Source organism: Chiloscyllium plagiosum, chromosome 12 (genome assembly GCF_004010195.1).
Source record: "Chiloscyllium plagiosum isolate BGI_BamShark_2017 chromosome 12, ASM401019v2, whole genome shotgun sequence".
NCBI lineage: Eukaryota > Metazoa > Chordata > Chondrichthyes > Orectolobiformes > Hemiscylliidae > Chiloscyllium > Chiloscyllium plagiosum.
Genome location: NC_057721.1, coordinates 980,545 through 998,281, shown reverse-complemented (window position 1 = coordinate 998,281; position 17,737 = coordinate 980,545). Strand labels below are relative to the sequence as shown.

General features: G+C 42.8%; 1 protein-coding gene across 1 annotated transcript in view; it reads left to right on the top strand.

Annotated features, from left to right (window-relative positions):
• Positions 1-17,737, top strand: part of LOC122555469 (cilia- and flagella-associated protein 44) — a 177,994-nt gene that overhangs the window by 124,806 nt on the left and 35,451 nt on the right. The window contains exon 26 of the mRNA XM_043701496.1: positions 5,790-5,993. Coding sequence (XP_043557431.1) covers positions 5,790-5,993 — 204 coding nt within the window. The remainder of the gene's footprint in view (positions 1-5,789; positions 5,994-17,737) is intronic.

Sequence of the window (17,737 nt, the reverse complement as noted above, 5' to 3'; positions counted from 1 at the left end):
TCCAATTAAACCTATTGAACTATAACCTGGTGTTGTGTGACTTTTAACTTTGAAATATTATAGCATTCAAGACTGTGGGTCATGTGGTGGAATGTGGAATTAGTTTCTATGGATTGGTGCAGATTTGATGGGCCAAAGGGCATCTTCTGTGCTATATGTCTCCATGACTAAACTCAGTCCCAGCTGGATTTTACTGTCTCACAGCAAAGTTCCTGCTGGTTTTCATTGTCCCGTTGCACAATCTCGGCTGTATTTTGCAATCCTACTGCATAGTTCTTGCTGTGTTACATGTATCACTGCATTAATTCCTGATGGGAGTTAGACTCTCACAGTGCAGTCATGGTTCTCATGGTTCTACTGCAAGCCCCTACTAGGTATCGCTATCCCACTGCATACTCCCAGTTAGGTTACAATATTGCAATGCAGATTCTTGGCTAGCTTTACCTGTAGTACTTTTCCTGCTGATTAAAATTGTCCTGTTTTTGAAGATGAGTAACTGGAAATGTAAACACTGTTTTCTCTTCACAGATGCTGCCAGACCAGCTGACTTTCTCCAGCAGTTTCTGTTTTCGTTTCCAGCATTTGCAATTCGATGTTTTATTACTACAATAGTTTCTGCTGGGTTTCGCTGTCCCAAAGTACAGGTCTTGCTGGGTTGCTTTTAACAGCTGTACTCCTTTATAGTTTTAATTTAAAGAGTTTCTGTCTTGAATCGAGTTGATTTAGAGGATTCTGCTGTACAATTTGCAGCCGAACAGATACCCATTGCACTATTTATCATACGCCCATAAGAAATAGGAACAGGAGTAGACCCTTGAGCCTGCTCTGCCATTCAATAGGATCATGGCTGATCCGACATTCCTCATGTCCACTTTTCTGCCCTTTCCCTATAACCCTTGATTCTCTTACTGATCAAGAATCTATTAACTCAGCTTTAAATATACTGGGTCAAAAATCAAATGACAGCAGGTTATAGTCCAACAGATTTATTTGAAATTGTGAGCTTTCAGAGCTTAGCTCCTTTCTCTGGCATGGTATGATAGAGAGGTATAAGACACAGTTTTTATAAGCAAAAGTTAACTTTAAAACCAGCTCCCCTTGTTGAATCCTTTAATCAGTTAGGAGGGAGACTGCTGATTAAAATGCAAAATCCAGATTCCTTTCAAGTCTTTATCCCGAGATAATTAAAGATTTTATCAATGTACAACAGGTTCCATTTCAGGTTAGACAATGCATTTTAGGTATGAGGTCTTGCTTTGAATCTGTCTATGTTTTAAGCTGAGGTCAGGCTTTTTAATTTTTTTTTGACAGTAAAGAATCTTGAATGAAATAATTTGTGTGTGTACAAGCGAGAGAAGGGGTGGTGTGTGTGTGAGAAAGAGAGTGTGCGTGAACTTGAGAGATTTGTGAATGTTTTCGTGTACATTTGAGAGATTGTGAATGTATGTGCTTATGTGAATGTGTGTGTGTGTGTGTGTGTGTGGGTCTTTGTGAGCGGGTATGTGTGTGTGAATCTATGTCTGGGAATATACAGTGTGGTGGGCTTACCTATAGTGTGATATGAACCCAAGATCATGGTTGAGCCCGTCCTCGTGGGTATGGAATGTAGCTATCGGCCTCTGCTCAGCGATTTTGCATTGTTACATATCTCGAAGTCTGCCTTGGAGGATGCTCACCCAAAGATCAGAGGCTTAATGTCCTAGACTGCTGAAGTGTTCCCCCATTGGGAGGGAACCCCCCCCCCCCACCGTGTGTTGATTGTTGTGCAGTGAACATTCATCCGTTGTCATAGCATCTGCAAGGTCTCAACAATGTGCCACGCCTCGGGTCATCCTTGCCTGCATGGATAAGATAGACGACATTGGCTGAGTCACATGAATGCCTGCCATGTACGTGTTGAATGGTGTTCCCACATGTGACAGTAATCTCTATGGCAATGATCTGACATGTCCTGCAGAGGTTACCATGGGAGGGTTGTGTGGTGTTGTGGTTGATGTTGTCCTGAAGGCTGGGTTGATGATGTGTTGAAGGCTGCAGAGAACATGGTGTAGTTTCTCCGCTTCAGGGACCTACTACCATGTGGCAGAGAAACTATGCCATGCTCTTTGCAGCCTTCAACACATCATCGACGATGATGAATATCTCATCACAGACTTCCTATGCTTGCATTTTTTGCCTTCAAACAACTGCTGAACCTGAAACAGACCATTGTTCGCAGCAAACTACCTAGCCTTCAGGACAACGTCGACCACATTACCACACAACCATGCCATGGCAACGTCTGCAGGACATGTCAGATCATCGACATGGATACTACCATCACACCTGGGAACACCACCCACCACGTACATGGCAGGTGCTCATGTCACTCGGCCAATGTCGTCTATCTTATACAATGCAGGCAAGGAAGCCCCAAAACATGGTACATTGATGACACTATGCAGGCGCTACGATAACAGATGAATGGACACCATAAAACGATCAACGCATAGGGGGTTCCCTCCTAGTGGGGGAATATTTTGGCGAGCCAGGATATTCAGCATCTGATCTTTGGGTGAGCGTGCTCCTCCAAGGCAGATTTTGAGATATGTAACAATGCAAAATCGCTGAGCAGAGGCTGATAGCTATGTTCTGTACCCAGGACGGCCTCAGCGATGATCTTGGTTTTATGCCACACTACAGGTAACCCTTCCGCGTTATAGACTCACACATGCATGAGCACACTTGCACAGACCCTCTCCTACACACGAACTCTCACACATGAACACTCACACATACATACATATGCACGCTCACAGACTCTCTCAAATATGTGCGCACGCACACACATACGGGGAATTATTTGGAATCATAGAGATGTACAGCATGGAAATAGACCCTTCGGACCACCTTGTCCATGCCAACTGGATATCCTAACCTAATCTAGTCCCGTTTGCCAGCACTTTGTGCATACCCCTCTCAACTTTTCCTATTCATATACCCATCCAGATGCCTCTTAAATGTTGGAATTGTACCAGCCTCCACCACTTCCTCTGGCAGCTCATTCCATACATGTATCACCCTCTGTGTGAAAAAGTTGCCCCATAGGTCCCTTTTAAATCTTTCCCCTCTCACCCTAAACCTATGCCCTCTATTTCTGGACTCTCCCGCGCCAGGGAAAAGGCCTTGTCCATTTACCCTACCCATAAGACATACCAGGGATCATCCAGTGAACGTTCTCTTAATTGCCTCCAGTGAAATAATATATTTTCTTAAATAAAATGACCAAAATTGCTCGCAGTGCTCCAGATGTGGTCTCACTAGCAGCTGGTACAGTTGCAGGAAGACTTCCCTTCTCTTGTACGCCAATCCCTTTGAAATAAGGGTCAACATTCCATTATGTTCCTGATTACCTGCTGCAGTATACTAGCTTTCTCTGTTTAGTGCACAAGTACCCCCAGTTCCCTTTGCTTTGCAGCTTTCTGCAGTTTCTTGTCCATTTAAATAATATTCTGTTGTTTTGTTCTCCCTTCCAAAGTGAACAACATTGCACTTTCCCACATTATATTACATTTGCCAATTTTTTGCCCATTTACTTAACCTACCAATATTTCTCTCTGTAAACAGTTTGTATCTTTCTTGCCACAAGCATTTCCACTTATTTTGTGTTGTCAGCAAATTTGGCTACAGTGCATTCGCTTCCTTCCTCCAAACTATTAGTACATATTATAAACAGTTGTGGTCCCAGCACTAAGCCCTTGGGAATCCCACTGGCTATGGGTTGCCAGTTCTGAAAGTGAACTCCTTATCCCCTCTTACTGTTTCCTGCATATTAGCCAATTCTCTATCCATGCCAATATACTACCCCTAACACCAGGGGCTCTTATCTTATGACTTAATCTTTTGTCAGGTACCTTGTTGATTGCCTTCTCAAAGACCAAATGCAGTACATCTTACTGGTTCTCCTTTATCTACTCTGGTTGAGACTTCCTCGAAAAACTTTAATAAATTAGTCATATACGATTTCACTTTCATGAAACATGTTGATCAGCTTGATTAGATTATGATTTTCCAAATGTTCTGCTATTTCTTCCTTAATAATGATTCCAGTACTTTTCCAACAATAGGTGTTAGGCAACTCATCCGGTGGTTACCCGCGTTTTGCTTCCCTCCTCCCTTTTCGAATAGGGTGTCACATTGGCAGTTTTCCAATCCTCCAGTACTTCTCCAAAATCCAAGAAGTTTTTGGAAAAATACAAGAAATGCATCCATTATGTCTGTAGCTACCTCTTTTCAGATCTAAGGATGCAAGCTATCAGAGCCAAGTGACTTGCTTTTAATCTTCTTTTTGTCTAATACTGTTTCCATAGTGACGGAGATAGTACTTAATTCCTTCCCTGTATTTTTTAGTATTTTGGAGAGATGTTCAAAGTCAAATCATTATTTCTACCACGGATTGACAGCTCATTGTTGTTTGGGCTCCCTACAAACTAACAGTGAACACATATCAAAATTAATTAATTGGCTGTAAATCATTTAAGGATGCTCTTCTGGAGCATGTGGAAAACACCATAAAAAAGCAAGTTATTTGTTTTTTCTTCTTGTCTCTAAAAATCAGTGCTTCCTTCCAATCAGAATCATCATCATCATCAAATCCCATTCCTTCCACTGGCTTTCAGCTACTTAGCTTCCTAGACCCCTAACCTGGCTTGACTGTATCGAATTTCTCCCCTCCATCTCAAACTGCACATGATTCCAGAGGATAGATTAACTTGCACTTCTTTCCCCCATTTTCTTTAGCTCCAGATTCCAGCCCCGCTCCTTATTTCCAAAAATAAAAAGGAACCCATGGATGATAACGTAGAAACCATTGCCTAGCAATTTTTGGTCCATTCATCTCTCTTCTTTTCCCTCTGCTCAAACCTCTCCAACTTCCCCTTTAATTCTAGTCCTGAACCCCATGATGCACTGTTACATTTTTCCACACTGTTCAAGCTTATCTGCTGTTATGAGCCTGCTCCTTATTCCTTTGATCCCATTCCCTTTAAACAATGTCCCTTCGACAGCTTTGCCTGCATATTATCGCAAATGACTCCCCACTGTCAGACATCCACTTCTTCATTTTTGAAAACTGTCATAATCACCCACAGTCTCAAATTTCCACCATCCTTTCCTCACGAACTATTGCCCCATCTCCTCCTGGGGCTAACATATCCTGTTCTGAATTGAGTTTGAACTGCGGTGGGACAACGAAGACTTTAGTTGCCAAGCAGTGAAATCAGACTTCCTGCCATTGTTTCTGCATGCTGTGTACCTGTTTCTTCTGAAAGGACAAGAAAGAGATGTGGATCAGGCTATGTTTGTGGGGAGAGATTTAACATTTTGTGCAAGTGATATTTAACTAGACAGTTTCATTTTTAAAAAATGGCCTGTACTGTGTTCCAGCTCCAACTTAGATTATTGTACCTCCAATTTTCACTATTTGTGTTCATGCTCACTTCTTCTCAACAAAGTTCTGTGTTAGAAGGAGAATGTGGTACAGGATGCGTCAGGATGGAGTTGAATCTCGGCTGGAATCACCCTGCCGCATTGACAACGCTAATTCTCCCCTTGCGCAAGAAAATTGAATGTATCAGAAAGAGTCACAGAGACTCTGAGTACAGTTAGCAACCAACAACTCCCTTCTGAATTAGACTTAATCATTTGAAAATAAGGAAAATTATTTTCTGAAAGGGAAATGAATCACTAGAGTCGCTGGAATTCAAGAATAAGAAATGGGCAATTTAATTTTAATGCATTTCCCTCTCCAGATTGATGATTTGATAAAGAACTTTGACGCAGAGGTTCGGGTTGTTGCCCACCAGAAGTGCAAGCTGGATATCTCCATGAAGATGGCAGACCTACGGCAAGTTACACTTTTTGAAGAGGTTCTTCTGTTGAAAGAGTTCGAAAAGAGTGAAGACATTTTGCAGGAACGTGTCAATCAACGCATTACTGAACGTCTAGAAACACAAGTGAGGCAGCAATTTGTTTTTCATTGGTTAATAGGAATGTTTTTAAAAATGAGCTATTGTAATATTTTCATTTTTTGTCAAAACTTCTTTAAATTTTCTTTCATTTTATGCCTCTAACTAAAAGGTGGTGAGTGCAATATTTCTACAGAATTTATGCTGCACTCATTTACAGGAATGTTGCATAGAGGGAACATTCTGGAAGGTGGTTATTCATGCCCCACTGCCTTTGCTAGTTCTCAGAAAGACAATCTTAGCCATATTCAGTGTCCTTTTCCCATTTATCCCACTGATGTTGTGCTGTCTCTTTCAAAAAAATACAATTCGTTCTGTACCATTTCCTTGTCCTTTCATACATACAATTATAAAGAAAACAATTACCAGATTTAATAAGCAGCTTATTTGTGTAAAAGGGTGCAGAGAAGTGAAGGGAGTAAAATTAAGCAGATGATAGTACAGAATTCATTAGTAATATCTCCCTAAACCTGTCAGTAGAAAATATAAGCTACATACATATGAATTAGAAGCTGGAGCAGGACTTCTTGCCCATTGGGTACACTGCAGCATTCAATAAGATCATGGTTAACATGAATACTTCACATTCTCATTATCCCCAATAACCTTTTACCCACTTGCTTATCAATAATCTATCTTTGCCCTAAAAATGTTCAAATCTTTGACGAAGTGAGTTCCTAAATACCTCAAACCTCTGACAGTAAAAGCTTCGCCACTGAGAGTAAAATAATTCTCCTTATTGCAGTCTTAAAGGGGCGATCTCTTATTTTCAAACAGTTACTCCTAGTCCTAGATCCTAGAGGAAACACCTTTTCCTGAAGAAGGGTTTATGCCCGAAACGTCGATTCTCCTTTTCCCTGGATGCTGCCTGACCTGCTGCGCTTTTCCAGCAACACATTTTCAGCTCTGATCTCCAGCATCTGCAGACCTCACTTTCTCCTTTTTCATATCTACCCAGTCAGATCCCCTCAGGATCTTACGTGTTTAAATCAGTAGAGGGTAAGAACATAAAAAGGAGAACCTCAAAAGTAGTAATCTCAGAATTACTATCACTGCCACAAAAGAGCTAGAGTAAAAAATAACAAGATAAAACAGATGAATACATGGAGAAATGATGTAAGAGAGTGTGATTCAAGAGACATTGGGACCAACTCATGGGCATGTGGGATTGATAGAAGGGTTGCATTGGGGCAGGAACAGAACTGATGTCCTCGGGCGGGAGTTCACTTATGCCATCGGGAAGGTTTAAATTAGAATGGCAGATAGATGGGAACCTGAGCAGGGAGATGGACACAGGAGAAATAGAACATAGAACAGTACAGCACAGAACAGGCCCTTCAGCCCACCATGTTGTGCCGACCACTGATCCTCATGTATGCACCCTCAAATTTCTGTAACCATATGCATGTCCAGTAGTCTCTTAAATGTCCCCAATGACCTTGCTTCCACAACTGCTGCTGGCAACGCATTCCATGCTCTCACAACTCTCTGTGTAAAGAACCCGCCTCTGACATCCCCTCTATACTTTCCTCCAACCTAGTGTTAGTCATTTCTGCCCTGGGAAATAGTCTCTGGCTATCGATTCTATCTATACCTCTCATTATCTTGTATACCTCAATTAGGTCCCCTCTCCTACTCCTTTTCTCCAATGAAAAAAGTCTGAGCTCAGACAACCTCTCTTCATAAGATAAGCCCTCCAGTCCAGGCAGCATCCTGGTAAACCTCCTCTGAACCCTCTCCAAAGCATCCAATCCTATCCTTAATCCTGTACTCAGCTTTCAAATTTGACCTTCCAAAGTGCATCACCTCGCATTTATCCAGGTTGAACTCCATCTGCCACCTCTCAGCCCATCTCTGCATCCTGTCAATATCCCGCTGCAGCCTACAACAGCCCTCTATACTGTCAACGACACCTCTAACCTTTGTGTCGTCTGCAAACTTGCTGACCCATCCTTCAATCCCCTCATCCAAGTCATTAATAAAGATTACAAACAGTAGAGGCCCAAGAACAGAGCCCTGTGGAACACCAATCACCACTGACTTCCAGGCAGAAACAAGGATAGAAACAAAAGACAGAAAGATAAAAAGCAGAAGGCAGAGAAAAACAAGGATGAGAAATAAATGGGGCAATAGTACATACTAAAGCGAAGATAGAATCATAGAATAGAGTCCCTACAGAGCAGAAAAGGGCCGAATGACCTCTCAAGTTTGCACTGATCCTCCAAAAAGCATCCCATCCAGACCCAGCCTGAACCCTGCATCCTATCCCCGTAAGCCTGCATTTACCATGGCTAATCAACCTAGCTTGCACATTCCTGGCTACTCTGGAGCAAATTAGCATCCACTTAACCAGCACATCTTTAGACTGTAGGAGGAAACTGGAGCATCCAGTGGATACCCACACAGACACAAGGAGAATGTGCAAACTCAACACAGATAGTCACCTGAGGCTGGAATAGCTCCAGCCTGGATTGGTTCCCTTGCGCTGTGAGGCAGCAGTGCTAATCACTGAGCCATTGTGCCACCCCAAGATGCTAACAAGGTTAAAAAGACAAGTCTAAAGGCTTTGTGTCTTAATGTATGGAGCATTCACAATAAGGAAGATAAATCAACCTCTTCAGTATTATAAATGCTGTAATAAACCGTGGTTACAATTGCAGAGACATAGCTGCAGGGTGGCCAAGGATGAGAACTGAACATCCAGGGGTGTTCTTTACATAGGCATTGTTAATAAATACATTAATAAGGAAGGATATTGCTTGAAAAATGATGAAGTGGAATCCATATGTGTAGAATTCAGAAATGCTAGGGCAGAAAACGTTTCTAGGGTTGGCTTTCTTCTTTCAGCTCTGCGGTGTGGGTATTGTTGACTGACCAGAATTTGTTGCTCTGCCCTAGTTATCACTGAGACCGTGGTGGTGAGCTGTCTTCTTGAACTGCTGTGGTCTGTGTGCTCTAGGTAGATCCACAATGCTGTTAGGGAGGGAATTCCAGGATTTTGATCCAGCAACAGTGAAGGAATGGTGATATATTTCCAAAAAGAAAGTGACGACTGTAGATGCTGGAGTCGAAAAGTGTGGCGCTGGAAAAGCACAGCAAGTCAGGCAGCATCCGAGGAGCAGGAGAATCAACATTGCATGCATAAGCCCTTCAGATTTCCCTCCCCACCTCTATCAGCATTTTACATCCAGCAGAGATTTTCTTGCACATCCAAACATCTCATCTACTGTGTTCGTTGCTCTTATATTTCCAAAAAGAAAGTGAGGACTGTAGATGCTGGAGTCGAAAAGTGTGGCGCTGGAAAAGCACAGCAAGTCAGGCAGCATCCGAGGAGCAGGAGAATCAACATTTCATGCATAAGCCCTTCAGATTTCCCTCACCACCTCTATCAGCATTTTACATCCAGCAGAGATTTTCTTGCACATCCAAACATCTCATCTACTGTGTTAGTTGCTCTCTAAGTGATCTCCTCTACACTGGGGAGACAGGACATCAACTTGCGAAATGTTTCAGAGAACATCTCTGGGACACATGCACCAAACAACCACTCCGCTCTGTGGCCAATCACTTCAACTCCCCCTCCACCAAAGACATGCAACTCCTGGGCCTCCTCCACCACCAAATCATAGCCACCCGACGCCCGGAGGAAGAACACCTCATCTTCCGCCTTGAGACCCTCAAACCACACGCCATCAAGGTTGATTTCACCAGTTTCCTCCCCCAACCTCATCCCTGATCCAGCCCTCCAACTCGGCAGCACCCTCTTGAACTCTCCACCGACCTTGCAATCTATCTGCTCCACCCTCCACTCCAACCTATCACATTTCCCCCCCTCCTGCATCTACCTATCCCTTTCCCAACTACCTTCCCTCTAGCTGCACTTCCCCATTTATATCTCAGCCCCCATCCCAACCCCCCCACCCAACATTCCTAATGAAGGGCTTATGCCCGAAATGTTGATTCTCCTGCTCCTTGGATGCTGCCTGACCTGCTGTGTTTTTCCAGCTTTTCCAGCGCCACACTTTTCAACTTTGATATATTTCCAAGTCAGGATGAGTGGCTTGGAGGGCAACGTGCAAGGTATAGTGTTCCTATGTATCTGGTGCTCTTTTCCTTCTCGATTGAAGTTGCCATGGGTTTGAAAGGTGCTGTCTAAGGATCTTTGGTGAATTTCTGCAGTGCATCTTGTAGCTAGTACATCTTGCTGTTACTGAGCATTAGTGGTGGGGAGGGTGGGTACTTGTGTCAATGGTGTGCCAATCGAGTGGGCTCCTTTGTTCTGGATGCTATCAAGCTTCTTGAGTATTGTTGGAGTTGCACTCATCTAACTAAGTGGGGAATATCCTTTTACACTCCTGGCATAATGGTCCCAAAACAGTAGTGCAGATATAAAAGAAAGTATTACAAAATAAAATCAAGAGTTGCATGCAATAAGGGTACAACTGTAACCATGGGTGGCTTTAATTTACATTTAGATTGGAGAAACCACACAACAATTATATTGCGGATGAGGATTTCCTGGTGTGTACATTTGATGGCTTTTTAGACCAATATGTTGAAGTATCAACCAGGGAACAGGCTACTCTGATGTGCAGTGAAGGATGAATTAACAAGTTTGTAGTGTAGGGTCCCTTTGGGAAGATTATCCAGAGCATGCTAGAATTTTTCATTAAGATGGAGAGTGCAATAGTCAAATCCAAAACTAGGGTCCTGAATGTAAATAAAGGGAACTACATGGGTATAAAGCATGATTTGACTAGGATTAATTAGAGTAACTTTCTAAAGGATTTGACATTGGATACGCAATGGTTCGTATAAAGAACATGTACATGAATTATGACAATGATTCATCCCTATCTGGTGCAAACATAAAAGTGGAAAGGCTAACCATGACTTACAAAAGAATTTGAGATAGTATTAGATTCAAAGAGGAGAGTATATTAATAAGGCATAGCAGGCTAACCTCAGTCGTGAGTAAGGTTTTGGAGTCCATTGTGAAGGATGAGATTTCTGAATACTTGGAAGTGTATGGTAAAATAAGGCAAAGTCAGAATGGTTTCATCAAGGGGAGGTCATGCCTGTCAAATCTGCTAGAATTCTTTGAGGAATTAATGAGCAGGTTAAACCAAGGATGTTATCTATTTGGCTTCAAAAAAGGCCTTTGACAAGATGCCACACAGGAGGCTGTTGAACAAGATAAGGGCCCATGGTGTTAGAGGCAAGATGCCAGCATGGATAGAAGCTTGGCTGTCTGGCTAAAGCAGAGAGTGGGGATAAAAGGGTTTTTCTCAGGATGGCAGCTGGTGACAAGAGGTGTTCCACAAAGCTCAGTGTTCGAACCACAACTTTTCATTTTTGGCATTAATGACCTAGATGAAGGAACTGAGGGAATTTTGGCGATGTTTGCAGATGATACAATGACAGGTAGAGGGACAGGTAGCATTGAGGAGGCGGGGAGGCTGCAGAAGGATTTGGACAGGTTAGGAGAGTAGGCAAAGAAGTGGTAGATAGAATACCATGTGGGAAAGTGTGAGGTCATGCACTTTGGTAACAAGAATAGAGACATGGACTGTTTTTAAATGGGGAGAAAATTCAGAAGTCTGAAATGCAAGAGACTTGGGAGTTTTATATCAATGTAACTAGTTAAGTGTGTACAAGAAAATTTTCTGATTCAGTATGTGGACGTACCTACTAGAGAAGGTGCAAAACTTGACCTACTCTTGGGAAATAAGGCAGGGCAGGTGACTGAGGTGTCAGTGGGGGAGCACTTTGGGGCCAGCGACCATAATTCTATTGGATTTAAAATGGTAATGGAAAAGGATAGACCAGATCTAAAAGTTGAGATAACATCCTTGGAGAAAGGCCAATTTTGTTGTGGTTCTGTTCGCCGAGCTGGAAGTTTTTGTTGCAAACGTTTCGTCCCCTGGCTAGGCGACATCATCAGTGCTTGGGAGCCTCCTGCGAAGTGCTTCTTTGATGTTTCCTCCGGTGTTTATAGTGGAAACTATAAACACCGGAGGAAACTTCAAAGAAGCGCTTCGCAGGAGGCTCCCAAGCACTGATGATGTCGCCTAGCCAGGGGACGAAACGTTTGCAACAAAAACTTCCAGCTCGGCGAACAGAACCACAACAACGAGCACCCGAGCTACAAATCTTTGCACAAACTTTGAAGGCCAATTTTGACGGTATTAGGCAAGAACTTTCAAAAGCTGATTGGGGGTAGATGTTCACAAGTAAACGGATGGCTGGAAAATGGGAAGCTTTCAGAAATGAGATAACGAGAATCCAGAGAAAGTATATTCCCGTTCGGGTGAATGGAAAGGCTGGTAGGTATAAGGAATACTGGATGACGAAATAAATTGAGGGTTTAGTTAAGAAAAAGAAGGAAGCATGTGAAAGGTATAGACAGGAGAAATCAAGTGAATCCTTAGAAGGATATAAAGGAAGTAGGAGAATACTTAAGAGGAAAATTAGGAGGGCGAAAAGGGGACATGAGATACCTTTGGCAAATAAAATTAAGGAGAATCCAAAGGGTTTTTACGAATACATTAAGGACAAAAGGGTAACTAGGGAGAGAATATGGCCCCTCAAAGATCAGCTAGGCGGCCTTTGTGTGGAGCTGCAGAAAATGAGGGAGATACTAAATGAGTATTTTACATCAGTATTTACTGTGGAAAAGGATATGGAAGATACAGAATGTGACATAGATGGTGACACTTTGCAAAGTGTCCATATTACAGAGGAGGAAGTGCTGGATGTCTTGAAATGCATAAGAGTGGATAAACCCCTAGGACCTGATCAGGTGTACCCGAGAACTCTGTGGAAAGCTAGAGAAGTGATTGCTAGGCCTCTTGCTGAGATATTTGTATCATCGATAGTCACAGGTGAGGTGCTGGAAGACTGGAGGTTGGCTAACATGGTGCCGCTGTTTAAGGAGGGTGGTAAGGACAAGTCAGGGAACTATAGACCAGTGGGCCTGAGGTCGGTGGTGGGCAAGTTGTTGGAGGGAATCCTGAGGGACAGGATGTACACATATTTGGAAAGGCAAGGACTGATTAGGAATAGTCAACATGGCTTTTGCGTGGGAAATCATGTCTCACAAACTTGATTGAATTTTTTGAAGAAGTAACAAAAAGGATTGATGAGGGCAGAGTGGTAGATGTGATCAATATGGACTTCAGTAAGGCGTTCGGCAAGGTTCCCCATGGGAGACTGGTTAGCAAGGTTAAATCATTTGGATATAGAACTGGCTCAAAGGTAGAAGACAGAGGGTGGTAGTGGAGGGTTGTTTTTCAAACTGGAGGCCTGTGACCAGTGGAGTGCCACAAGGATCGGTGCTGGGTCCTCTACTTTTTGTCATTTACATAAATGATTTGGATGTGAGCATAAGAGGTACAGTCAGTAAGTTTGCAGATGACACCAAAATTGGAGATGTAGGGAACAGCAAAGGTTACCTCAGATTACAACAGGATCTTGACCAGATGGGTCAATGGGCTGAGAAGTGGCAAATGGAGTTTAATTCAGATAAATGCGAGGTGCTATATTTTGGGAAAGCAAATCTTAGCAGGGCTTATACACTTAATGGTAAGGCCCTAGGGAATGATCAAAGAGACCTTGGAGTGCAAGTTCATAGCTCCTTGAAAGTGGAGTCGCAGGTGGATAGGATAGTGAAGGGGCATTTGGTATGCTTTCCTTATTGGTCAGAGTATTGAGTACAGGAGTTGGGAGATCATGTTGTGGCTGTACAAGACATTGGTTAGGCCACTGTTGGAATATTGCGTGCAATTCTGGTCTCCTTCCTATCAGAAAGATGTTGTGAAAGGGTTCAGAAAAGATTTACAAGGCTATTGCCAGGGTTGGACGATTTGAACGAGAGAGAATATAAAATTATGAGGGGCATGGATAGGATAAGTAGACAAAGTCTTTTCCCTGGGGTTGGGTAGACCAGAACTAGAGGGCATAGGTTTAGGGTGAGAGGGGAAAGATGTAAAAGAGACCTAAGGGGCAACTTTTTCATACAGAGGGTGGTACGGGTATGGAATGAGCTGCCAGAGGAAGTGGTGGAGGCTGGTACAATTGCAACATTTAAAAGGCATATGGATGTGTATATGAATCGGAGGGTTTGGGGAGATATGGGCCGGGTACTGGCAGGTGGGACTAGGTTGGGTTGGGATATCTGGTTGGCATGGATGGGTTGGACTGAAGGGTCTGTTTCCATGCTGTACATCTCTATGACTCTATGATTCTAGTAGAATAGATAAGGAAGAACCAGATTATGTTATGTATTTAGATTTTTAGATGGCTTATGTAGATGTTTGTGGGCAACATTAAGTTACATGGGATGGGGATAATATAGCGGCATGGATTGAGGTTTGGTTGACAAATAGGAAAAAAGAAAGTGGGATTAAGTCAGTCTTCTTCTGAGTGGCAGGCAGGGACTAGAGGGGTACTGCAACCAGTGCTTAGGCCGCTAATAATGTTTATAAATGATCCAGATGAGGAAACAAATGCAGTATTTCCAAGTTTGCTGATGAAACAAGACTGGACAGGATTGTGAGTAGTGAGGTTGAAGCAAGGAGGCTTCAAGGTGATTTAGGAGAAGGTGAGGATTGCAGATGTTGGAGATCAGAGTCGAGAGTGTGGTGCTGGAAAAGCACTGTAGATCAGGTAGCATCTGAGAAACAGGAGAATCGATGTCTCAGGCATTTCTGATGAAGGGTTTATGCCGGAAATGTTGGTTCTCCTGCTCCTCGGACGCTGCCTGACCTGTTGCGCTTTTCCAATACCACACTCTTGACTCTGATCTCCAGCATCTGCAGTCTTCCATTTCTCCCTGTAGGGATTCTGCAAGGTGCGCTCATTGACGTATTATAATATCTATTGCTATAGATCAGAGTAGATTTTAATTTCACTGCCGTCACACTTAATTTTCTTCTCGTTTTTGTTCTCACATTGAAATAAAGGACAATCAAACCATTGCAAAACAAAGAAAGGGGCTGCGTGTCATTCCTGGCTCAACCACTAATAATTTTGCCATCATGTCAGAAGCTCACTAGTTTAAATCTCCCTGCACAGTCCAGATGGTATGTTGCAGCCACTCCAGTGCAGACCCAAGGCTGTGCAGCACTGTCAGAAATACTGTCTCTCAGGGGTGCCATTAACCTGAGACCCTGTCAGACCACTCACATGGTTGTAAAAAGAGCTGATGGTTGGAAGAACAGAGAAATTCCCACTGGTGCTCTGGTCAATATTCATCCCGTCAACCATTATTCCACTAACCAACACCACTACAATAGATTATCTGGTCATTTATCACACTGCTATTTGTGGGATCTTGCCTGTTTCCCACACTGCAACAGTGCCTAGAGTTCAAAATTAACACGTTGGCTAAAAAGTGTCTTGCGGTATTCAGGAAATGTGGCATCCAAATGCCAATCTCTATTTAAGCTACAGGAGAGAGACTGGGAATTCTGAGCCATGTGACTCAGCTCCTGACTCCCCAAAGTCTGGTCCACCATCTCCAAGGCAGGAGTGTGATGGAATACTCTTCTACAATTTCCTGGGAGAGTGCATCCACAACAACACTCAAGAAAATCGACACTAACCAAGCATCTTCAACATTTACTCCCTCCAACACCAACATTCACTAGCAGCAATGCATGTCCACAGGATATTCAGCAGCAATTTACCAAGGTTCTTTTAACAGCAAGGCCCTTTGAACATCTGTATTTCCCAATCTCTCTTGAATTAGTAAACATTCTTTGGTTTTTCTCTCACCAAAGTGGATACCTTCATGCTTATTCACATTACATTCTTCTCAAACAGTTGGGGCCCCAGCACTTGATCCTTGCAGTACCCAAGTCATTGCAGCCTGCCATCCTGAGAATGAAGCACTTATTCCTACCATTTCTGTCGGCTAACCAATTCTCAAACCACACCAGTCCATTACTCGAATCCCATGTGCCCTAATTTAGTTTACTAACCTCCTGTGTGCAAACTTATCAAAAGCCATCTGAATTTCCAAATCCATTGCTTCTCCTCTATCTAAGTTCCAAGTAAGATTCTCAAAAAGCTCCAATAATTAGTCTAATATGATTTCCCTTTCATATATCCATGTCATCTGGGAATCTGTCATTATTTTCTGAGAAGACTAGTTATCACATCCTTCATTACACATTCTAACATTTTCTCTAATCCTTTACGTAGTATCTCTTTATTAATACTAATTTATTTCAGTTCCTCATTCTTGGAGACTTGCTGTGTCTTCCTTCATCAAGGTACATGGAACATAGGTCAGTACAGCACAGGAACAGATCCTTCTGCCCACCATGTATGCTCAAATCATCATTTCATATTAACATAATTCTATCTGCCTACTTATCCCTCCATTCCCTGCCTGTTCATATGTCTAAATGCCTTTTAAACATTGCTATTGTATCTGCTTCTGCCACTTCCCCTGACAGCGCCTTACAGACACTTATCACCCTCTATGTAAAGAACCTGCCTCACACCTCTCCTTTAAACTGCCCCCTCTCAATTCAAACATATGCACCCCCCCCCCATGTTTGATTTTCCACACTGGCAAAAAGATGCTGTCTGTCCATCCGATCCATGCCTCATAATTTTATATAATTTATCAAATTGCCCCTCATCCTCTGACACTGTAGTGAAAACAATCCAATTTTCTAGCTGACATTCTCCATTTCTCTATTCTCATTTGAAAATTCCCCTGTCTCTGTCTGTAATGGACCCACTTTGTCCTTGTGAATCTTAAAGAAGCTTTGCTGATTCCCAGAATGGCAGCATTGATGTATAAAGAGAGACTGGATTGATTAGGACTATATTCACTGGAATTTAGAAGATTTAAGGGGAACTTATAGAAAACTATAAAATTCAAATAGGGCTAGGCAGGGTAAACATAGGAAGGATGTTCCTGATTCCAGGGAAGTCCAGAATCAGGGGCCACAGTCTAATGATATGGGGTGGGCCATTTCAGACTGCGATGAGGAGAAATTTCTTCACACAGACGGTGATAAGCTTGTGGAATTTTCTGCCATAGAAAGAGGTTGAAGCCAAAACGTTGATTGTTTTCAAGAAGGAGGTAGGTATAGTTGCTACGGCTAAAGGGATCAAAGGATATGTGGGAGAAAATGGGAACAGTTCTAAGTAAGATGATCAGCCATGATCAGATTGTATGGTGGAGCAGGCTTGAAGGACTGAATAACACACACCTGTTCCTATTTCCGTGTTTCTGTGCTTAGTCCATCTTTATGTTTATCGCTAGCTTACATTTACATTCTCTTTTCCCTTTCTTTAACAGTTTCTTGGCCATGCTTTGCTGAATTCTAACTTGCTCCCAGTCTCTGGCTCACCACTGACAACCTTATAAGCCACTTTCATTGATTTAATACAACCTTAAACTTACTTTTGTTATCCCCAGTTGATTTACCTTTCCTATTGGGATTTTGAGGAGAAAGTGAGGTCTGCAGATGCTGGAGATCAGAGCTGGAAATGTGTTGCTGGAAAAGCACAGCAGGTTAGGCAGCATCCAGGGAACAGGAGAATCGACGTTTTGGGCATAAGCCCTTCTTCAGGAATGAGGAAAGTTTGTCCAGCAGGCTAAGATAAAAGGTAGGGAGGAGGGACTTGGGGGAGGGGCGTCGGAAATGTGATAGGTGGAAAGAGGTCAAGGTGAGGGTGATAGGTCAGACTGGGGTGGGGGCGGAGAGGTC